At 36.4% G+C, this 21,596-nt stretch overlaps 1 protein-coding gene across 1 annotated transcript in view; it reads right to left on the minus strand.

Annotated features, from left to right (window-relative positions):
* The window catches only part of LOC107553180 (mitogen-activated protein kinase kinase kinase kinase 5-like), a 30,383-nt gene that overhangs the window by 3,210 nt on the left and 5,577 nt on the right, over positions 1-21,596 (minus strand). The window contains exons 3-30 of the mRNA XM_016235314.1: positions 20,510-20,640; positions 11,339-11,429; positions 11,133-11,197; positions 10,647-10,702; positions 10,479-10,526; positions 10,329-10,371; positions 10,173-10,245; positions 9,263-9,394; positions 8,967-9,029; positions 8,735-8,816; positions 7,957-8,076; positions 7,655-7,733; positions 6,385-6,443; positions 6,089-6,156; positions 5,440-5,484; positions 5,194-5,236; positions 4,895-5,111; positions 4,352-4,437; positions 4,212-4,253; positions 3,974-4,058; positions 3,141-3,220; positions 2,986-3,046; positions 2,436-2,550; positions 1,035-1,093; positions 849-952; positions 552-729; positions 341-409; positions 139-231 (exon numbers count right to left, since the gene is read on the minus strand). Of these exons, the coding sequence (XP_016090800.1) occupies positions 139-231; positions 341-409; positions 552-729; positions 849-952; positions 1,035-1,093; positions 2,436-2,550; positions 2,986-3,046; positions 3,141-3,220; positions 3,974-4,058; positions 4,212-4,253; positions 4,352-4,437; positions 4,895-5,111; positions 5,194-5,236; positions 5,440-5,484; positions 6,089-6,156; positions 6,385-6,443; positions 7,655-7,733; positions 7,957-8,076; positions 8,735-8,816; positions 8,967-9,029; positions 9,263-9,394; positions 10,173-10,245; positions 10,329-10,371; positions 10,479-10,526; positions 10,647-10,702; positions 11,133-11,197; positions 11,339-11,429; positions 20,510-20,640 (2,387 nt within the window). The remainder of the gene's footprint in view (positions 1-138; positions 232-340; positions 410-551; positions 730-848; positions 953-1,034; positions 1,094-2,435; positions 2,551-2,985; positions 3,047-3,140; positions 3,221-3,973; positions 4,059-4,211; positions 4,254-4,351; positions 4,438-4,894; positions 5,112-5,193; positions 5,237-5,439; positions 5,485-6,088; positions 6,157-6,384; positions 6,444-7,654; positions 7,734-7,956; positions 8,077-8,734; positions 8,817-8,966; positions 9,030-9,262; positions 9,395-10,172; positions 10,246-10,328; positions 10,372-10,478; positions 10,527-10,646; positions 10,703-11,132; positions 11,198-11,338; positions 11,430-20,509; positions 20,641-21,596) is intronic.

Raw genomic sequence — 21,596 nt, forward strand, 5'->3', positions numbered from 1 at the left:
ATATATATATATATATATATATATATATATATATATATATATATATATATATATATAAGGTTACACACACCCATCAAACACTATACAACAGAATAAAAGCAGATCACAGCTGTACGAGTGCAGAAGTGAATCTCTCACCTACGGAGTCGACACAGAAATCAAAGCTCAGCTCGGACGCCAGTTTCTTATTAGACTTTAGCTTTCCCTGCAAGTTCACTATTTTTACGTTCTCTAAACACACACATGAAAAGAGAGAACATTAGAAATCTTTAATAATTTTTGTGTTTATGTTTGTAAAATAATGATTATCAATGTGTATGTTGAATGTTGTTTCACTCACTGTCCAGGCACACGAGCACAGTGTCTCTCTCTAGCTGCGTCACGTGGATCGCATCGACCTGGTTACCTCCTACACCAAGATAAACATACACACTAACACTTTTAGGTCCATTTGACAGTACTGAAAAGCATGGTATAGGACAGTATGAAGGAGCAGAATCAAGTGTGTGTGTGTTTGTGTGTGAGAGAGAGAGATAGAGAGCGCGCCACACCTGAGCCGATCTCAGTGAACCAGGACGAGCAGGAATTGAGGTTGATGGTCTGGAAGCGAACCACCTGTCCCGGCTCTGTGCCCTGACTGACTGCCACACACACCAGAGGATACTCTTGCTCAGGGACCACCAGCATCTCAAACACACGCAGCGGACTGGGCAATGGGAAATCAAAGTGCTGTGAGAGAGAGAGATAAAGATTTAAAAGCTTCATAATGTAATATGCCATTATGTTTTATTCAGTCTGGATTTAATTCAACTTTCCTTCTTGCAAATATTGTTTTTTGCATGTCTAACCTTTATAAGCATGAATCTCTGCATAGGTTCGTACCACTGCAGCAAAACGATCCCAGACTGCAAAGCTCCGCAGAGATACTTGTGACCTGTGTATGGATTCCGCACTGAAAGAGAGAGAAAGTGAGCAGATCAAACTCAATCCGAATGTGTGTGTTTGTGTTTGTACAGAAGTGTTTAAAGCTTTACCGATGCAACACTTGTGGCATCCCTTTGTGTCGGGGATCTTGGTGGTGAGAGCAAATCTCCTGTGAAGCAGACAACAGTGTTGTTTTTGTTAACTAAATCAATTAAAAATAATTTTCGGAAAAAAAAAATAAAATAAAATATAAATATTAGATGAAAAACGTATACGTTAATCGAAAAATAAATAAGTTTAAGTTGGAATTCTAAAATTACTAAAACTGAAATAAAAGTAAAATAGAACTATAAAACAATTACTAAAACTGAAAATATAAAAATAAAAACTACTTCAAAATATAAACAAATACTATAATAGTAAATAGATAATTGATGAGATCTATGTTTCAGTTTTGCAGAAAAAAGGTTTAACAATCCTGAAAGATCCCTTACATCCAGCCAGACAGACGTCTTAGAGCAATTAAAACTACGTCTACACGTTTTTTGAACAGCACTTATTGTAGGATTGTTCATGCTCTTAATTCCTCTGGTGTCTATGCATCCGTATTTCACTCCTTATAATTGATAGGACATATATAGTTGTGTATGTGTTAGGGGTGTGCGGTATTGACAAAAAATTATATCTCAATATTTTCTGGGATTTTATCGATAACGATAATTAGACGATATTTTCGGCACACGCACTAGTCTAGACTTCACGTAATGTACGCGTGCGCTCTGTAGGGATGTTTTGAATGGTTTTTGCAAATTTGTCAAATCGCACATCGTTAAAACAACAATTACGATATTATCGCAGACGATGTATGTGTATGTATTTATATATGTATTTTAATGTTTGTTATTATTGTTGATGAGCTCACAAAGCAAAATTCCAAACAACTAGGGTGTTTGGCAATAAATAAATAAATAATACTAAAAGGTCATATATCACAGGTCAGTGATATAACTAATAGCTTTAAAAATATATATTTATGTATAAATAAATAATCTACTATATAATAAAACAATATTAAACTGTATATAATAGATTTATATAAAATAATGTTAAAAGATCAAATATTAGTTTTAACTTTAAAAAAAAAAAATCTTAAAATTATATATACATAATACATTCACATACATACATACACACAGTATTAAAAATGTGCCTTGATTTTTTTATTTTATTTTGAATGTTATTACTTCTTGTTTCTTAAGATCTAATTAAAAATAATCAAGGCATGTTAAAATTTACATATATAAAAAACACACATAAACCAATTTTTGCACGTTAAAATTTATTACAACCAAACTATTATACTATTAAACGATTTGCTCCAAGTGTAAGGACACTTTCTTTAGGAATGGCTAACAATAATTTTCAAAGTGTTTCTTAATTTTATGTTGCTAATAAAATCACGGCAAATATACTGTGAAATGTGCAAAAACTGTGTCTGTGTGTGTGTGTACCTGGGCAGTATCCTGTCAGGGAATCTGTGGGTGTGGAACTGAGTGGCCAGTCCAGGTTTCCTGAGCTGTTCAAACAGCCCAATCAGATTATGGGAATACAACTGAAACGTCTTCCCTTTAAATGAGAGATAACACACATCACACGCGTACCTTACACAGAGTATGACTACACACAGGAAATCCAACAAATAACAATTCATATCATTTGTGCTGATGAGAATGGAAAATGATGCCCCACAGAAATTAATAGTCATTACTCCCTGCACAAAGAAAAGCTGAGCTGTGTAGTTATGCAAGCTGAATCAAAATCAGATTAAGAATGAGGCCAGAAAGATGATGTGATATTAGCGGTGTGTGTTTGTGCTGTAGAGGACAGAGGTTTGACATTTTACCTTCTGATTATGGTGATTTAGGCATTAGAAGAGCCAGCAAGCAGTGAATCAGCCGTGATCACAGGAAGAAATGGATAGAAAGACAGACAGGGATCATGTAGGTACTGCAGAGAACCTCAGTAACAGAAAGACAGAAGAGCCACTCCCACATCACTCACCTGATAATGACATCAGATTATTATTGATTATGTACAGCCATGTGCATCGCCGTGGAAACAACTGAAACACATCAACACAGCAGGTTATGCGTTCATAGACTTGTTTTCTGTTCAAGGTCAAGGGTAAAGGTGAAAGGTCAGAGTTTAGGCTGTACCTGCTCCATGGTGGCTTCATGTAGCTCATTCAGGTTCAGAGTGTAGATACCGTCTTCAGTGCCAAATATCAGATACTGGTCTAAAAAAATTCAAACAGAAGTAGTAGTGTTTACAGGCTGATGATATCAAAGAACCCACAGTTCAAAAAAAAAAAAAAAAAGTTAAAAAAAATTAAGCAGCAAAACTGCTTTCAACACTAATTACATTAAGAATCAGCATAGGAGCGGCATTTGAGAATGAGCAGCAAATCAGCATGATTCAGCTTTGCCAAAACAGCAATTTTTAGTGAGATTTTAAAATATTACTGCTTTACTGAATTTTCGCTCAAATAAATGCAGCCTAGAGACTTACAGTATACACAGAGAAGATACTAAAAACACTATAAGTGGGGAAGTCATGGCATAATGGTTAGAGAGTCGGTCTCGTAACCCAAAAGTTGTGGGTTCGAGTCTTGTACCGGCAGGGATTGTAGGGGGGGGGGGTGAATGTACAGCACTCTCTCCCACCTTCAATACCACGACTGAGGTGCCCTTGAGCAAGGCACCGAACCCCCAACTGCTCCCTGGGCGCCGCAGCAAAAAAAATGGCTGCCCACTGCTCCGGGTGTGTGTTCACGGTGTGTGTGTGTGTGTGTGTGCACTTTGGATGGGATAAGTGCAGAGCACTAATTCCAAGTATGGGTCACCATACTTGGCCACATGTCACGTCACTTTCTTTTAATTTATAAAAATCTTAGCCATTACAAACTGACCCCAGACTTTTTTTAATTTACTTATACAAAAAAGTATCAAATTTAACATCAGACAGACATTTATGGTTATCGGCACTTTACCTTTAGTATCCGGGTGAATCCACGAAGTGGCACAGTTAATTTTAAGAGGACAACCATCAAAAACCTTTGAGAAACAAGCTCCCATCTGCAGACACGCAGAGAGGTAATATGTGAGCTTATGACAGTTATAAAATACAGAATTAAAATAAAGGACTGAGCAAATATCTGTTGAATATTGAGATAGGGAGATATTAGCATTTAATCAGCATAAGTGATGATGCGCGATGATGTCACTCACCAAGACTTTGGGAGTGGGCGGCAGGCCGTTAATAGCAGGTTTCTATAAAAAGAGAACAGAAAAATTAGAGAAGAGAGCAACGTTCTTTTCCTGCGTCACACTCGTCTCAGCAAGACACATACCCACACATACACACTTACAGGAAAATCTTTTCTCTCTTTCCTCTGTGGACGACCGGGAGGTGATTTTGAAACATCTCCATTTACACTTCCGTCTGAATCTTCCTCTACAGCGAGTGAGAGAGAAATTTGACAAAATTTGATCATTTATTATGACTCTCTGGAATGTGTAGTTCTGATCAAGTCTGGTCAAAATTCAGTGGTCAAACGTTGTTCAATATTGCACAACATCAGCATATTAGAATGATTTCTGAAGGATCATATGACACTGAAGACTGGAGTAATGGCTACTGAAAATTAAGCTTTGCCACCACAGGAATAAATTACATTTTAAAATGTATACAAATTATTATATTGTAAGTATATTATATTATAATCCATTATTTAAATTGTAATAATATTTCACAATATTACGGTTTTATTGTATTTTTAATCAGAGAGACTTTTGAACATTAGTATAATTTACTTATTCAAAATACTCTCCAATACATCTACATGAGAGTGGTACATGAACAGTAGCTGTGTATAAGCATGACTTGGAGAAGGAGCGCGTGTGTGTCTTACCATGGTCTGCGGTGTGTGAGAGCAGTCCTGGGCTGCTGACGCTCACAGATAGGTAGTCTGAGTGGGAGTGATCTGCGTTACTTCCTCTCTCAGGTGAGCTCTGTCTACGAGCCACTGGTACAGGCCCGTTCTCAGAGCCCGGGAGCCTCCGCACCGTCTGACAGCCGTCGCTCAAAGCAAACTCATCGGATTCACTGCTCAACCGAGGCTGAGAAGGCTGATAAGAATAAGAATTTCAAAAACACAGCAATAAAAAATGTATTATAGAGATGTACACTTATACACAAACTCACAGTTACCTTAGGAGGAAGCGGTGGTGGCCTTCCCTGTTTAAGAGTTGAACTGAGAGGGGGGAGATGAAACCGAGAGAGAAAAAGAATCAAATTACTTAATTGGTCTTTGCTTGTGATTCATTTTGCAGTTTTCTCATCACATATCAATGCTGATTTTACAGAATATGATACCTTACAACCTCAAGTGAGCAAGCCCAAGAAGAATATAAAGTCTTTAAGATAATGTTTAATGTGTAAGAGTGCCACACTTACAGATCAACATCTTCAAAAGCATCTTCTAATGGAGCCAAATGCCCTCTTCAGAGAGAGAGAGAGAGAGAAATGGACAAAAAGAGACAATATTCATGAGCTTATTAGTTCACAGTTAAAAGAAACTAAATAATGGAATGAATATCACATTTTTTACCAAACGTGATATCGTATTTTTCATTTTACCAGTTATAATGCAATTATTTACACCACACATCAATTTTTATTCATTTCCTTTAGTACTAAAAGCCACTTTTTTTCTCTTATTTGGGCTCTTGGTGAGAGTTAATTTTAAACCCTGCTTTGATGTTTCCATGGATCTGTTAAATGACAGCTACACAAACCAATTCTTTACAGTATAAACAACTCCTCCTCAACGCTCTTCAGAAGACTCCTTCAGTGGAGGAGTGCACAAAAGGTAAAAAGGAAAACGGGGAAAAGAAAGAACACAACAGAACAGTCAAAGTAGAGGGAATGCAAGCAGATCTCATGTGAGATTCTGCAGAAAGAAGGAAGTGCGTAGACTTGTGGGGACGTCAGAGAAATGTTGCAGACAGAACAGGGAAATGACTGCTTGCGGTGTTTTCATGCGGGTGGCAGTAGTGGGAATTAAATCATTCATAAAGTCACAAAGAAACCTTTTAATGGTTACCTGGAAGTGATGGGGCCCTCTGTAAACGGGCTCCAGGGGGAGGAGAAATCATTGTCTTTCGTCACATCCTGCAAAGAAAGAACCATATGTACACATGCTCTCTTTTAAAAACATGCAAGTCAGGGTCATTGCATACCTGATCTGGGCAAACAGACAATTTACTCATGCAGATATTTGCATGGAAAATGTTTGGTTTTAAGCTTATCAAACAATGAACTGCAAGTTTATTCTGTAGTGTGTGTGTGTTTAATATTAGTGATGTATTGACTATCTGGACTATGCAATGCTTCTCTCACCATCTCAGCACTTGCTTCAGTCTCCTTCCTCATGGGGGGCTCAAACTGAATCCTATCAACTGAAATACAGAGACGAAAGTAGACTTATTACTGCACTTATTAACCTAGCATGCCACTGACAAGACCTTTCACCATCAATTATCTGCACTTATTTTAATATTTTTGACATTCTGTTCAACACTACAGGAATGCTTTGTTTGTACAAAAATTGCTACAAAGTTCAAGCTGAAGTCCAAACATGTAGTACTATATCTCCACCACAGGGGGCTCAAGACTGCATTTCTATCTGAACTAATGGTAACACTTTACAATAAGGTGTCATTTGTTAACATTAATGTATTAACTAACAATGAACAATACATGTTACAGTATTTATTAATCTTTGTTAATGTTAGTTAATGAAAATAGTTATTCATTGTTTGTTCATGTTAGTTCACAGTGCATTAACTAATGTTAACAAATACAACGTTTGACTTTAATAATGTATTAGTAAATGTTGGAACTAACATGAACTAAGATCAATAAATGCTGTAGAAGTCTTGTTTATGCTTAGTTCATGTTAACTAATACCGTTAACTACTATTAACTAATGAACCTTATTGTAAAGTGTTACCGAACTAATAATAAGAGCTAAAACTCTTCAAGAGCAGAGTAAGACCAAGAGATGTCACTTATCATGAATGTGGTCTGGAGTATGGTGGTACATCATGTTCTTAAATAAAGGTCAAACACATGTTGACTTAGCTCTCTAAACAAGGACATATGATAAGACTTCTACAAGCCCCTAACCATAAAAGAAAACGTAGCATTTTTACAATTAAAAAAACAAACAAACCACACACATTTTTCTAAATGAGGACATCCCTGAATGTTCCCAATGTGAAGTTGTTTCATATTTAACTCACTTTTAGGGTAATAATCTTCCAAAAACCCACTCTACAACTATACAAATTATAGAATAGCATGTATTCTATCTTAAATCTTATCTGATCTTAACTATCAAATTCTCATCTGACAAATACAACAGATCGGTTACACAGATCTTTAACCAGAGACACCAGACTCCTCAGGCTACCCTTTTTTGGATTCCAAGGAGTAGCTTTTAGTAAAGATAATACTTAATAATTTTGATGGTAAATATGATCAGTATTATATATATTGAAATATAAGATTTCCAGCCAGGAACTAAATAGAGCACACAAAATAAGTCCTTTCAGCCAGTGGAACTGTTTTGGGGTTCAATGGGGATAGGTTAGACAGATTGACGTACAGTTGATCTGTGACTGGGTCCTTTCAGCACGAGAGCTCCTGCTGTGGGACGAGCGGATGGTGTGGCGCTCAGCAAGTGGCTGCGACCAGAGAAAGAATCGTAGTAAAAACGTGTTATACCACACACAATCGTTTGCACACATTTACCATTTAAAGCCATGTGCTCTCACACTCGTACACTGAAACTCTGACATTTACACACAAACTCTCACAAACTAACACACAGAATACATTCACAGACGTACATAATAACTTGCCATCTCTCTCGTGCATGCACACACACACAAAAGTCACATGGGTTACCTCCAGGTCATCTTCATCTCCCTGGCTGAAGTGAGACTGATGATTATCTGGGTTGTTCATCTTATCAAGTAGCTCTAAAGCTAACCGTCGAGTCAAAACTGTCTGAGCCACAAATAAGTGCTGCATGCAAAAACAGAGACAATGTAGTGCAAGTGGCTGCTTGTGAAGTGGACTATGTAATATTCAGACAAAAATAACAGAATAGAGGAATGTAATCAAGAAAATAGTTAATATTGAATGAATGGACACAGGTGTGTTGAACACATTTTTCATTTTACAAATATATTTCCAATTATGATACTCTTACATCAGCATATTGTGATTTAAACTACCGTTCAAAACATTGGGGTCAGTAAGAATTTTTTACTTTTATTTTTTTAAAGAAATGTTTCTTGAGCACCAAATCAGCATACATTTGGATGATTTCTGAAGCTTCATGTGACAGTGAAGACTGAAGTAATAGCAGCTGAAAATTCAGCTTTGCCATCACAGGAATAAATTACATTTTAAAATATATTAACAAAAAAAGTTATTTTAAATTGTAATAATTCAAAACATTACTGATTTTACTTTATTTTTAATCAAATTAATGCAGCTCTGGTAAGCATAAGAGACTTCTTTCAAGATACAGTATTGAGTTCAAGTGCACAATTCTCATGAGTTACACGAGTTTGTTTCATTGCATGCACACATAAACTTCCACTAAGAGTTAAAGAACTGTACTGTGTGGAATCATAAACAGATACAAATGGAGATTGATTTGAGAGGAAATTTTTACCGAGAGCAGCTTCTCAGCTGTTGGTCTCTTCTTAGGGTTTTTTGTGAGGGAAATTTTAACAAAATTATGGAAGGCTGTAGACCTGCGGAAAAGCAAGACAGTTAAGACAGAAAGGGAAAGAGACAGGGATTTAAGATTTTATTTGTAAAACACTCATTCAGAACACACTGTATATTTCTCTATAACTCAAATATAACAAACATATACATACAAACAGGCCAGAGAGACTCACCATTTGGTCTTGTCCTTTAGCTTGGGTGGCTGGAAGTTGCTTTTAGACATTAGAAATAAAGCCCTGCACATACACACAAAAAGTAAGAAAGAAGGGGAACACAAAGATACAAATATCTGAGTAAATATGTGAGGATTTGGTTGTAGTCTAATGGTTAATTATCTTGGCTTCAAACATTTTTGCACATAATTAAGTTATTAAGATTCACAATAACTTTGGGCCTGGAGCAAATGCCTTGGTTAAAAACATGTCTGCTCATTGGCAACAAGTAAGTGTGTGTGTGTGTGTGTATATACCTCATGGGATGAAGGTCAAACATGGGAGGCTGTAGTTCTGCCAGTTCTATAGATGTGATTCCAACAGCCCAGATATCACACAGATGATTATAACCCCCATTCTTCTCCACTGCCGCCACCTCTGGAGCCATCCTATAAACACAAACACAGAGCAGACGAGTAAAAAAGAATAAATTACATTTTAAAATATATTAAAATAGAAAACAGGTATTTTAATTGCAATAATATTTCAGAATATTTCTGGTTTTAACTGTAGTTTCAATCCAATAAATGCAGCCTTGGTGAGCCTAAGAGGCTTCTTTCAAAAACAACTTAAGGTCTGATCATTTGCTCGACTTTTACAGTCTTTTAATGAGTGAGGGTTGGTTCTGCCCGTGTGCTCAGTTATCAAAAAGCTCATCATGAACAGAAATACACACAAAGTCTGCTTAAGTCACAAAATGCTATTAAACTCTCCTGTTTATTGAAGGTTGTAGAGCTGCATTCTTGTCTCGTGAGCTGAACTTCACATGCACTTTGCGTGTCTACCCTCATCTAGCTGACTGTATTTGGCACAACAGTAGGTTATAGTTCACAGAAATCCTGAAGGAGCCATTCACTCTGAATAAGGCACTTATTGCCATGTTTCATTGTTATTTTGGAACAATGAAACGTCTTTCAGCGTTTGGTCATTTCACTGTTTGAACGGCACCTCTGCTGTTCTTATGGTAGACTTCTATTTTATAATGTGGATTATGAGATTCTACGCACGTTCACAGAGACTTAGACTTTTTTTTATGATGTTATTCAATTTTTTCCCCCATGTTGTAATACCTTTTCCGGACTTTTCAAATGTACAGAGAGCTGAAAAGAACATGTATACCAAGCATATTTAAATATAACTGCTTCTTCATCACAGAACAGGTCTTACCAGTAGGGCGTCCCAATGAAGGATTTCCTTTTTGCCATGGTGGCCGTTATTTTAGCAGCGACTCCAAAGTCGGCTGTAAAACAGGAAGATTTTTTTACCATTCAAATTCAATGGCACACAAGCACACACCCTGCAATTATTGCGTGACCATCTCACCTAATTTGACATCTCCATTGTCAGTGAGCAGAATATTCGCCCCCTATTGCACAATGAGTTGAGAGTTATTAACTAGCAGGAGAAAGATAGTTTGAAACAGGTAGAACACCAATATAATGAATACATAAAATTATTATAAAGCTGTATTACCTTGATGTCTCTGTGCATCTTCCCTTTGGAGTGCAGATAAGCCAGACCCTAAACACACACACACACACAAATCATCTCAAGATGTTTAAAGGTTTAATATAATATTACATAAAGTCTCTACAGCATTAGACCATGTGAAGGATGTGAACCATGTTTGAAGAACCTTACCTGTAATGTCTCTCTGCACACATATGAGATCTGCAGTTCAGAGAGTGGACCTGTAACTGCACATGTACACAGACACACACATATTTAGCAATGTCACACAGGATAAAAAAAATGGAGGGTGTATATTTCCAACACACACAACCAATTTACCATGATAAATGTCTTGTAAGGATCCTCCACCGCAGTATTCCATACAAATCCACAACTTCTCACGGCTAGAGAGATATAGAAAGAAATATATATATTTAAGCTTAAATGTGGGGCATTTAAATACATTTTAAATATCTGAAATCTTATGTTTTATAATTTTGCCATCTAAAATACTTAATTTATAGAAAAATCCAGTTATTTGTTACCAGAGGTAGCTGCCAAAATAAGCCACAATGTTGTGATGGGTGCATTCCTTCACCATAAAAATCTCCTGCTGGTCACACAGGATAAAAAAAAATGGAGGGTGTATATTTTCAACACACACAACCAATTTACCATGATAAATGTCTTGTAAGGATCCTCCACCGCAGTATTCCATACAAATCCACAACTTCTCACGGCTAGAGAGATATAGAAAGAAATATATATATTTAAGCTTAAATGTGGGGCATTTAAATACATTTTAAATATCTGAAATCTTATGTTTTATAATTTTGCCATCTAAAATACTTAATTTATAGAAAAATCCAGTTATTTGTTACCAGAGGTAGCTGCCAAAATAAGCCACAATGTTGTGATGGGTGCATTCCTTCACCATAAAAATCTCCTGCTGGATGATTGAGAAATCATCACCTAAAAGAGAGAGGAATCAATATATGAGAGCTGTATAAATTAAACGGTGAAAAGAAAGATGGAGTGCTTGAATCAGATATAGACAGCATATCAGAACTCGTGTTAGTTTTCATCTACTTCTCTAAGTTTACTTCTTACTTCATTCACTACAAGACCACTTAAGTGAACTTTTATGTGATTTTAAAACTTATGATAAAAACTAAGTGACCAACAGCATTTAAAATATAGACGATCCATACGCATCCACATGCACTGTAATCTAAAATCTTAAGTCAAATACTTAAATGTATCATGATGTGTCCTTTGGCCCATAAAAAAAAAAGAATAAAAATGCTATAATCCAAAATTTCACACCTCAAACTTCAAAACCTGCCTCGTTAAAGGAGTGACTCACACACCTTCATGTTTTAAACAGCTTTCATTCACCATGTGACTCAAAGAACAGGCATCTTTGCCCAAGCATATGATCTGTTTATGACTTTAAAGGGGTCATATGATGCGATTTCAAGTTTTCCTTTCTCTTTGGAGTGTTACAAGCTGATTGTGCATAGATAAGATCCCTGAAGTTGCAAAGACTAAAGTCTCAAAACCAAAGAGATAGGCTATGTCCGAAATCGCCCCCTATACCCTTAAATAGGGCACTATTTGAGGGAACAGCCATTTTTAGTGGTGTCCGAAACCATAGTGGACGTTCTCGAGTGCACTCATTCAATCCCACAACGCACTGCAAAAACGAGTGTACAACTGGTGCACGCTCAACGGCTAGAGAATGCCCATAACGCACCGTGAGAGTCACGCGCCGAATGAATTCCCGCATCTCGCCAGAATATGGCCGCAGCTGAATAATCAATCTGTTCATTTTTACAAAACGCTCATCCATGGCGTACAGCATAATGTACAACACGGGTATAAATTCATTGTAAATTGATTATTAAATTGTTTGATTAGGGTTTATACATAATTTCCGTGACAGAGTTCAAGATAAATCCTTTAATCTTACTACTGGAGCTGCTAGTTTGCTAGTTTCAAATGATTAATAAACAGCAAGCACAAACTATGCAAAAGCGGCATTCCTTCCGGTGCACTCAGTGTCCGAATTCACTACTCGTTTTCATTCACTCCTTCTAGTGAACTGAATTTGTGACCTAATGAAGGGAATAGTGAATGAGGGTATAGGGGGCGATTTCGGACACAGCCATATTCTTTATCAAAGTTAAGATTCTGCCACGCCCCCCAAAAACGGCTCATTCTAACACGCCCCCACATATCTAGGTCACTATGTGGGAATATTTGCATAATGCGCCCAAATGTGCACGCAAAGAAAGAAGGCGTGGTTTTCAGTAACCGCAGTTAGTGTTGAAGCAGCATGTCAGGGAGACGCTGTGTGTTTCAGTGCAAAAGCAAAAGCACTTTATTTGGCCTTCCGAAAGTAGATGCATTTAGAAATCTTTAAGATTACTTACAACAGAACAGCAATGCATTTTATGGACGACCGTTTCGTGAACCTAGGAGAGGAGGTAATTCTGACTTTGCTATGACAATCTGGCGCTTCTGAATCAGTATGTTTTGTTACTAGTTTAAGTATTTGCTATTGACTGTTCAAATGCGGAGTTTTGCACATCGTGTGTGTGTGTGTGTGAGAGAGAGAGAGACAGCGTCACATCACAGTAGACAGCTGTCTTAACCACGGCTTGTGTATTGCATCATTACTGTGTCTGTTCCCCTTTCGGGCTTGAACTGATGGTAAAACTAATGACATTATTTACTGTCTTTACATTTATTTTGAAAGATGAAGCTCGCGATTATGGTAAGGGGCATTACATTTCCGACGAGTGCTTGAGGTGTTCGGCCAATCACAATGCACTGGGTCAGCTGGCCAATCAGATCAGACTGCGCTTGTCGGAAGGAGGGACTTTGTAGAAAACGAAGCGTTTGAGAGAGGCGGGGCATAGAGGACCTACAATAATGTACAGTATTGGAAAAATAATGTGTTTTTTGAACATTAAAGCATGTCAACATATTCTGTTACACCAAATACACAAAATAATGATCTTTAAAAAAGCATCATATGACCCCTTTAATGGCTGTAGTACAGTAAATACGGCATTGTTTCCTGCAGGTGGTGCTGTTTCCTATACATAAGAATTGGTCATCCTGATGCTCAGAGAATCTCTTGATCGGTTCACGACAGCTGAAAAAATCATCACTCATGAAACTTACACAAACATTATAGATAAAGAAAAGAAAATATAAATACGATGGAGAAACGTGTCCTTCCTTAAGGTGAAATATGAATTACTAGATTTTAAAGTAAGATCATTACATTGTAAAAACTGCTTTTTAGTACAATGACAGAGGTAGTGACAGTTTCTTAAAACAACCTTGCGATATGTTGTATAACCTCAACCCTGTAATAGATGTTAACTGGCTGTAGCCACTTCTCTATTCTGCTGCAGACCTTTAACTTAGAAACTCACACACAAAACACAACCACCTCTTGCTTCACACCGACCTCATGCTGAGATACAGAAAAAATAACATTGCAGTCCGAACAGTAATGACTGGAAGGAACAATCAGTCACAATTTTGCATGTTAACACCTCATCCCTGGGACATCTGTAGCATCACAGTGTATGTGTGTGTGACAAACAAGAATCAGCATAGCTATGAAGTCAAGCCTACCGGCTCTGACCACTTCCTCTCCACTCAAGACAAACAGGCCATGCCCAAGAGTGTGTGTCTGGAAGATAATGTGAGTCTGTGTGTCAAAAACAGCAGCAGGGCCTGAGGGTTTGTCTGCTAAAAGCTAAACTCAGGCAGCTTCCTCTTGAGCTTGATGCACTTCTCAGAAAACAAGCTTGTTAGTACTTAGTAGTGTCAATTATAATAAATCAAGCAAGCCATAGCTAGGACTCCACTGACATTCTTTAAAATACACTACTGTTCGACGCAGGATTGTGGGTATTGCACATAATTTTACTCATTCCCGCAGGTTCCGTGCTTTTAATGCGGAAAATTCCCAAAAACACATCAAAGAAGCTCAGGATAGTTGATAGGATTAATCACTTGTGCGTTTTTAAGTCTTGCCAATTTAAACACGCATGTGATTTTAAACCATACAGTAAAAATACAATAAAAAGTATTACAGTAATATTGTAAAATATGACTACAACTTAAAATAACTGTTTTCTATCTAAACATATTAAAAAATTTAACTTATTAAATAAATAAATAAAGTTAAAAAAAAAGACACCAAAATTTTAAACAGTTAAGTATCTTACACTATAATTACAGCATAATATGTGTGGTTTGTATTCAAGGGAGACAATTCCATTTGTTTGTCATGAAATAGTTTTTTAATGGTCTTTTACACCAAAGCTGACAGAGCGAGAAGAAATGTATTAGGAAGGAATTAGGTAAATTCAAAATTCAAAACATTTGGGTACAAACTTAAAACTAGATAAACAACTTGCGTGAAAAAGCCTCAGAGACATTCATATGCAACTATAATGTCACTGATTAGATCTCTCTGTTCTGTCAACAAAATTTTATCTGATATTAGACAGAAGCTAATACCATCTAGGGCTGCACGATATTGGAAAAAACTCACATAGCGATATTTTATTTTTCTGCGATATATATTGCGATATGAAAATAAAAATCACCACATGACTTGAATAGTTTATTTGGAAAAATAAAAATGATTGGGGTGATTTTGTAGTAAATCAGCATAGGAAATAAACAAATTACAAGCATAGATAAATATAACAGAACAAACATACAAATGAAATAAGCAGTGCTTTATATTTTTCAGGTATGTCTAACAGTATTCAGGTAGGTCTACAGAAATTGAATAATCAAATGTAAAATAACAGCACAGTCTTCAATGTATAAATTAAATCTAATAAATCTGTGTTAATGCTACATTTTTCTTTGTTTTGTTGTTTGATTTAACATTCATAACACAGAAAGCCTCAGGAACATTAAACTGCTGTGAACCAATATACTGTTACACATCCATATTCTTTCTCAATTGTTTCCCTTCACAAGGATACTTGCAGAGCACAGTATTTCAGGCACAAATCGCAGAGGTGAACAGAATTTAGTGTTCACGTGCATCTGCGTGGGTCTCACCATGTCTACACCGGATGCAAGCGGCGTGGCGCGATGTGACAAAATACAATGAACCCATTATAATCAGTGATGCTGTCTACACTGGATGCGGCACGGCACGACAAATCCCCGACAGAAAACTGATGCCGCGTTCTCTTTATGACGTACTGACACTAGGGCTGTGACGGTCCCTGCTGCAACCGGCGGTAGTGCACGTGACATCATGCACTCTATAACAAGCATAATACGAAGTTTTGTATACAAGTGTAATAACAGTAGCGGAACAGTGAACCGTGTCTACACCGGACGCGACACCGCCGCGTCGCAACAGGTTGAGTCTGTCTAGTGTCTACACAGGACATTTGAACTCTGTGTCAGTATCTCATAAATAGAACGAAACAGTATACTGTCGGGGATTTGTCATGTTGTGTCGTGCCGCATCCAGTGAAGCATCACTGATTATAATGAGTTTTATAGTAGGGTGTATTTAACTTTCTTATTTAGGCTACTTTCTTGTCTAACTGTATTATTTCTTTGATATTTATTTTAGTGTTTTGCAGGCTGTGTATTCAGACGAAGCTGCGATTATGGTAAGGGGCGTTACATTTCCGACGAGAGCTTGCGGCGTTCGGCCAATCACAATGCATTTTGACACCACTAATATATATATATATATATCTATATATATATATAGATATATATATAGATATAGATATATATATTAGTAGCCTATATATACACACAGTATCTCACAAAAGTGAGTACACCCCTCACTTTTCAGCAACCATTTTAGTATATCTTCTCAAGGGACAATTCTATAGAAATGAAACTTGGATATATTTTAGAGTAGTCAATGTGCTGCTTGTATAGCAGTACAGATTTACTGTCCTCTGAAAATAACAACATGCAGCCATTATTGTCAAAATAGCTGGCAACAAAAGTGAGTACACCCTAAGTGATAACAGCTGTATGTCGTTTAACCATGCAAAGCCACATGTCCTATTCATCATGTTCATGTTTCTGTCTGCTTGACAGGTGTGCGCGGCGCGCTCCAAAACGGACAAACAAATTACACTTTGAGCTTCGGGCACATGTCCAATCGATCAAATACACACAAAAATATGTCAAAATTGGAGAGTATTTACTTAAACACAGTTTATGTCTTAAGTGGAGAAGAACAGTTGGGAGAAAATCCGATGTGTGCCAATATATTGTCTTAAAGTGACAGACTGGCGCTTGGGCCATCAAAATGCAAATCTGCTCTTAATCTGAATAACGTTATAGCTTTAATAAGCATTAATCTATCAATACATACACTGAAAACTATGCAGTGTTAATTTACATTTGATTACTTTTAGATTTCTTTTGTAGGCTATTACTTACCTGAACAGTAATGTTAGTAGAACTTCATGGAAAAATGACAGCACTGTTTATTTCATTTCATAGATGCCGTCTTTACTGTTGCTAAATTGCGGGACATGTTTGATAAAATGTTGAAAGTACAATCTGCACAAGATACGCTGTTCTTCAGGCTGAAATGTGTGTGCGCGGCGCGCTCCAAAACGGACAAACAAATTACACTTGAATTAAAATATTTTGACTTTACCCATGGTTAGATCACTTTACTAAGTACTTCCAATTAGGGCTGGGCGATATGTCAAAAACAGCATATCAATAATCGTCTTTAAAAACCGATAATATCGTCTACGTAAGCCCCACCTCCACCATGCCCAGCCCCACCGAGACAACATTGCCAACATGCACCATAAACACACACCATAATCAGTTTGGTCTTAATTATTGCCACAAAGTTTGGTTTTACTTTTCTTAGTTTGTGCTTAAACTAACAGAAAACATTAGCTTTGTTGTTATTTTAGTGTTGCTAATAATTTCCACTCTGTTCTTATCAAATTTGTGTTTGAAATGAATTTGGTTTTGTGAGGAGAACTGTTGAGGAAAAATAATAGAACCCAATTTTAAGTTCATCATGGTGAAGTTGGACATTCTGGCGGTGATTGTAAGAATGATAAATGCATGTTGATGTCATATAATAATTCCTTGAATAAAATATGCCTATTTTCCGATGTTTCTTTCTTTTTGGCATTATCGCCTGTGTAGACACATTTCATGATGGTAAGTTTAATTTCCTTAATTATAACAATTGCAGCGTTGTTTTTAAACTTGTAGTCAAGCTATAACGTATTTGATGTTTATCATGTATGACTAAAATCATGCAGGGATTAAAAACGAATTCTGAGCAAAAACAGAATTCTTTTTTTCTTTCTAGTAGCCTACTAGTTCGGAGGTCTCTTTTGGCCCGTTTTTAATGAAATAAAAATAACTGCTTTATTCATTTAGAAGCAGGATAATTAAAATTAAATTTTTGTATTGTAATTTTTATCATTTTTATTTTATTTAATCAAAATACAACGCCCACAATATAATATTCAGTGTTGGGCTGCCAAAACTCAGAACGCGTTGCGTGCATGATGAGGGGCAAGCTGAGAAGCCTATAATGTCTTCATCTGTTTGCAACAAAACTTTATAGCTTTGTTGCAAATGAATTAAAAATGTATAGTGCTATATCTCAGCTTAATTAAACAATTATATTGTATACACGGTTAAAAAAATCTGTAAAAATATTGCACTGAAATGTGCGGTGAATGAATTTGCATATTTTAATTATACCTGTCATGTTTGTGGTTTTTCATCATTATACAGTCTGTTTAAATAAATATTCAGAAACACATGCAGTGCTACTTTTTGTCTTTTTTCTGTTGAACATTTATTAAACTGCAGATCAAAATAGAATAGGCCTATACCCTAAATAAGTATAAATTATAGTGGAACGCATCTCCAAAATAATTGCATACACAGATGCACGTTGCCATTACAGTAGTCAGCACCGAACAACAGACAAATAAAATATAAACGGAGGTTACAAAAGTGATTCAGTCAAGATCAGTGAGGGATTTTCTTTCTTTTGTTCTTTGATTAACATTAATGACTGGCGGCAGCGGCTGCTGTCAATGCACGGATCCAATAGACCCTTGTTTTCTTTCTCAAATCTTTACGTTCACTTAAGACATAACCGATTGTATTTATAGGATATTTAGATTTAATTCTGTGTGTATTTGTCCATTCGAATGTGTAAGAATGCGAGAAAGAGAGCTCAGTCCAGTGTTTGCGTATATAAGTGGCTTTTGTGCGTGCGCTTTGTGTGTGTGAGAGAGTGTGTGTGTGTGTGTGTGTGTGCGCGCGCAGTACAGAAAACAGCACGCGAATGCAGAAGTGAGTTCTATTTTGTCTTCTTGCAGTTGAATCTTTTGAAATCACAATAAATGCTCATACAAAAATCGAGAAGCTGAATCGAAATGTAATTTTATTAGGGATGTAACGATTCACTCAACTCACGATTCGATTCACGATTATTATAATTTTTTTTAACAAAATGAGATTCAAGACAAATTATAAATGAAATGTGTCCTTTTATTATTGCTTGGACAAAATGCTGCACATTTCTTTGTGAAATTGATATATTATACTATAATAATATACTAATATAGCACTTGCATATTTCTGCTCTTTTGTTGGTTTTGATTGCTTCTATTGTCCTCATTTGTAAGTCGCTTTGGATAAAACCGTCTGCTAAATTACAAAATTGAAATATAATGTAAATGTAAATAACAAAACTAAATTGAAATTTTAAAACAAGCCCCAAATCAAATAAATAACACAGATAAAAGAAATCTCTTCATATAAACAAACTAAGGCTTCGTCTGTGCTCTTTCCATTTAAAATTAGAGGCAACCACTGCATTTTAATCATGATCCAAACAAAGATGCTGCATACATGAAACATGAACAGTTTTTAAACTAAATTAGATTGTAAAGTTTCAAAATATGAATGGTTTGACTTCAGTTTTGTTAAACTATAAATAAAAATATCTGCATGAAACAGCAGACGAGCTGAATGAGACGCAGATTCACTCTCTGCCAGCAGGTGGCGCTTAAAGCATTTCCTGGTTTCCGCTGTAAACAAAGCAGCGCTGAAATTATGAACTTTAATATGCATTATACTGAGGCAAGATGAAAAGAAAAAATACCATCTAAACTTTTCTAAAGACAGTATCTAAACTTTTCTAAAGACAGTAAGTTCCCCTCAGACATGCGTTCATATAATCCTACATCTAAATGACTCGCGATTTGTTTAGCATCTCAACTGTTTGAATCGTCACATATTTAAATCGATTTTCAACCGGCTCGCAGTTAATCGTTACATCCCTAAATTTTATAACAAGTAATTTGATTCCTGACCTTACACATCTGATCTGATTTCCGAAATTGGAATAGCTTTTCGATTCCCAACCCTCCTACTAAATTATTTCATTCTTGCATGCAAAAAGACCTGTATGGTGACTATGGGGCTATGTAAAATATTTTTTGCAACTTACTAGGTTTATCATTTGTAATTTTTTTCCCCAATAATGTCGATAATCGTCTGTTACCTGACTGTTGACATCGACTTCGCGATACTTACGAGACATCGTTGATATACGATAATATCATCATATCGCCCAGCCCTACTTCCAATGACAATGTTTGTTTCTCTTCATCTGGCTCTTAATGATTTTAGACATCTTTTTGGATATTTGATGCCAAACAAAGCCTGAGAGCATGAGAACTGAACAACTTTTACACAAGGGGGAAAACTGGCAGTTTTGTCCATAATTCAATGCTATAACTTGCAAATACATTATGTTAAATATGAACTAACTGCAATTGGACATGTGCGTGAGCTATCACCAAAGACCATTTCCGAGCAAGTATAAACAGTATGAGTATGCCAGCAGAGCCTGAACAATAATTAATTTCTCCTTTCATTCTCCATTGGTAAAAACAAAACAGGATGTGTCATATGAGCTACACCACACCTCCTCAAGCACAAGAGAATGGCTTCATACTCACCGGGCTCAAGTTTGATGATCTTCACTGCTGCAAGTTCTCCAGTGGAGATGTTACGAGCCTGCAGAATACAAACACAAGGAGGGAAGAGTGATTCAAAAAGGAGAGAGCGAGAAAAGTTTCCGATCAAAACACTGGAATGTGAGCGTGTAAGTGAGAGCCATGTCTCTGATGGAAACAGTCTCATCGTTTCCAAATGGAAGTAGGTCGACAGCCATCAAAACACATAAGCACACACGGAAAAGAGACTTTTGGGCTGTCCTGGGTGAAATGTCTATTTATTATCTCTATTTTAGACAACTAGTTTTAGGGTTTGCACACTTTATAGCCAGTGAATTTTCTTACCATTTCTATGAATGTTTTATGATTAATGGATATAGATTTTTATGAACTTTATAGAGACTCACAAAGAGAAATTTCAAATTCACCATACAAATATAAAATGACACTTATAAGATTTTTTGAATCCAGATCTAGAAATCACCATTTTCAAAATTCCCAGATAGGATTTCTGTGACTGTGTGAATTTTGTAGCTTGCCATATAACCTTCAGGTGTGATTTAACAGTTCATAAAAGGTGTTTATCTTAGGACCGTGCCAGATAAACAGGAAAAATATGACTGTGTGTGTGTATGTTTGAGACAAGAGTAACAAGACACATTCACATCTGAGGGAGAAAAGCAAGTGTTTGGGAGGAAGTCACATGTGGCCTGAGCCTCAGTGAGAAAAACACAGCCCACCACACGTAACACCAATTCCTGTCTATGCTGTCCATCGTTTACACACAACAAAGTGTATCAGTATGACTGCTTTGTACTATCTTTACTATAAAACACACAGTAGCACCATGAATGCTATCAGTTATCTGGACCAGGTAACTACATTATTATTACCTGGCAGGCGAGATTACAGTAACCATAGCACGAATACAATTAACTAATCTTAATACCATTTAAACTATATACTGTAATCCATTATGATTCAGAATACAATTCCTAAACTAGTTTGTGACCAGTAAACTAGCCCATTTTGAAATGTAAACGAGGGCTGAACAATATATTGAATAATTACAATATATTTGCAATGGTTT

This window comes from Sinocyclocheilus grahami, unplaced genomic scaffold, assembly GCF_001515645.1.
Source record: "Sinocyclocheilus grahami isolate Dianchi unplaced genomic scaffold, SAMN03320097.WGS_v1.1 scaffold466.1, whole genome shotgun sequence".
NCBI classification, from domain to species: Eukaryota; Metazoa; Chordata; class Actinopteri; order Cypriniformes; family Cyprinidae; genus Sinocyclocheilus; species Sinocyclocheilus grahami.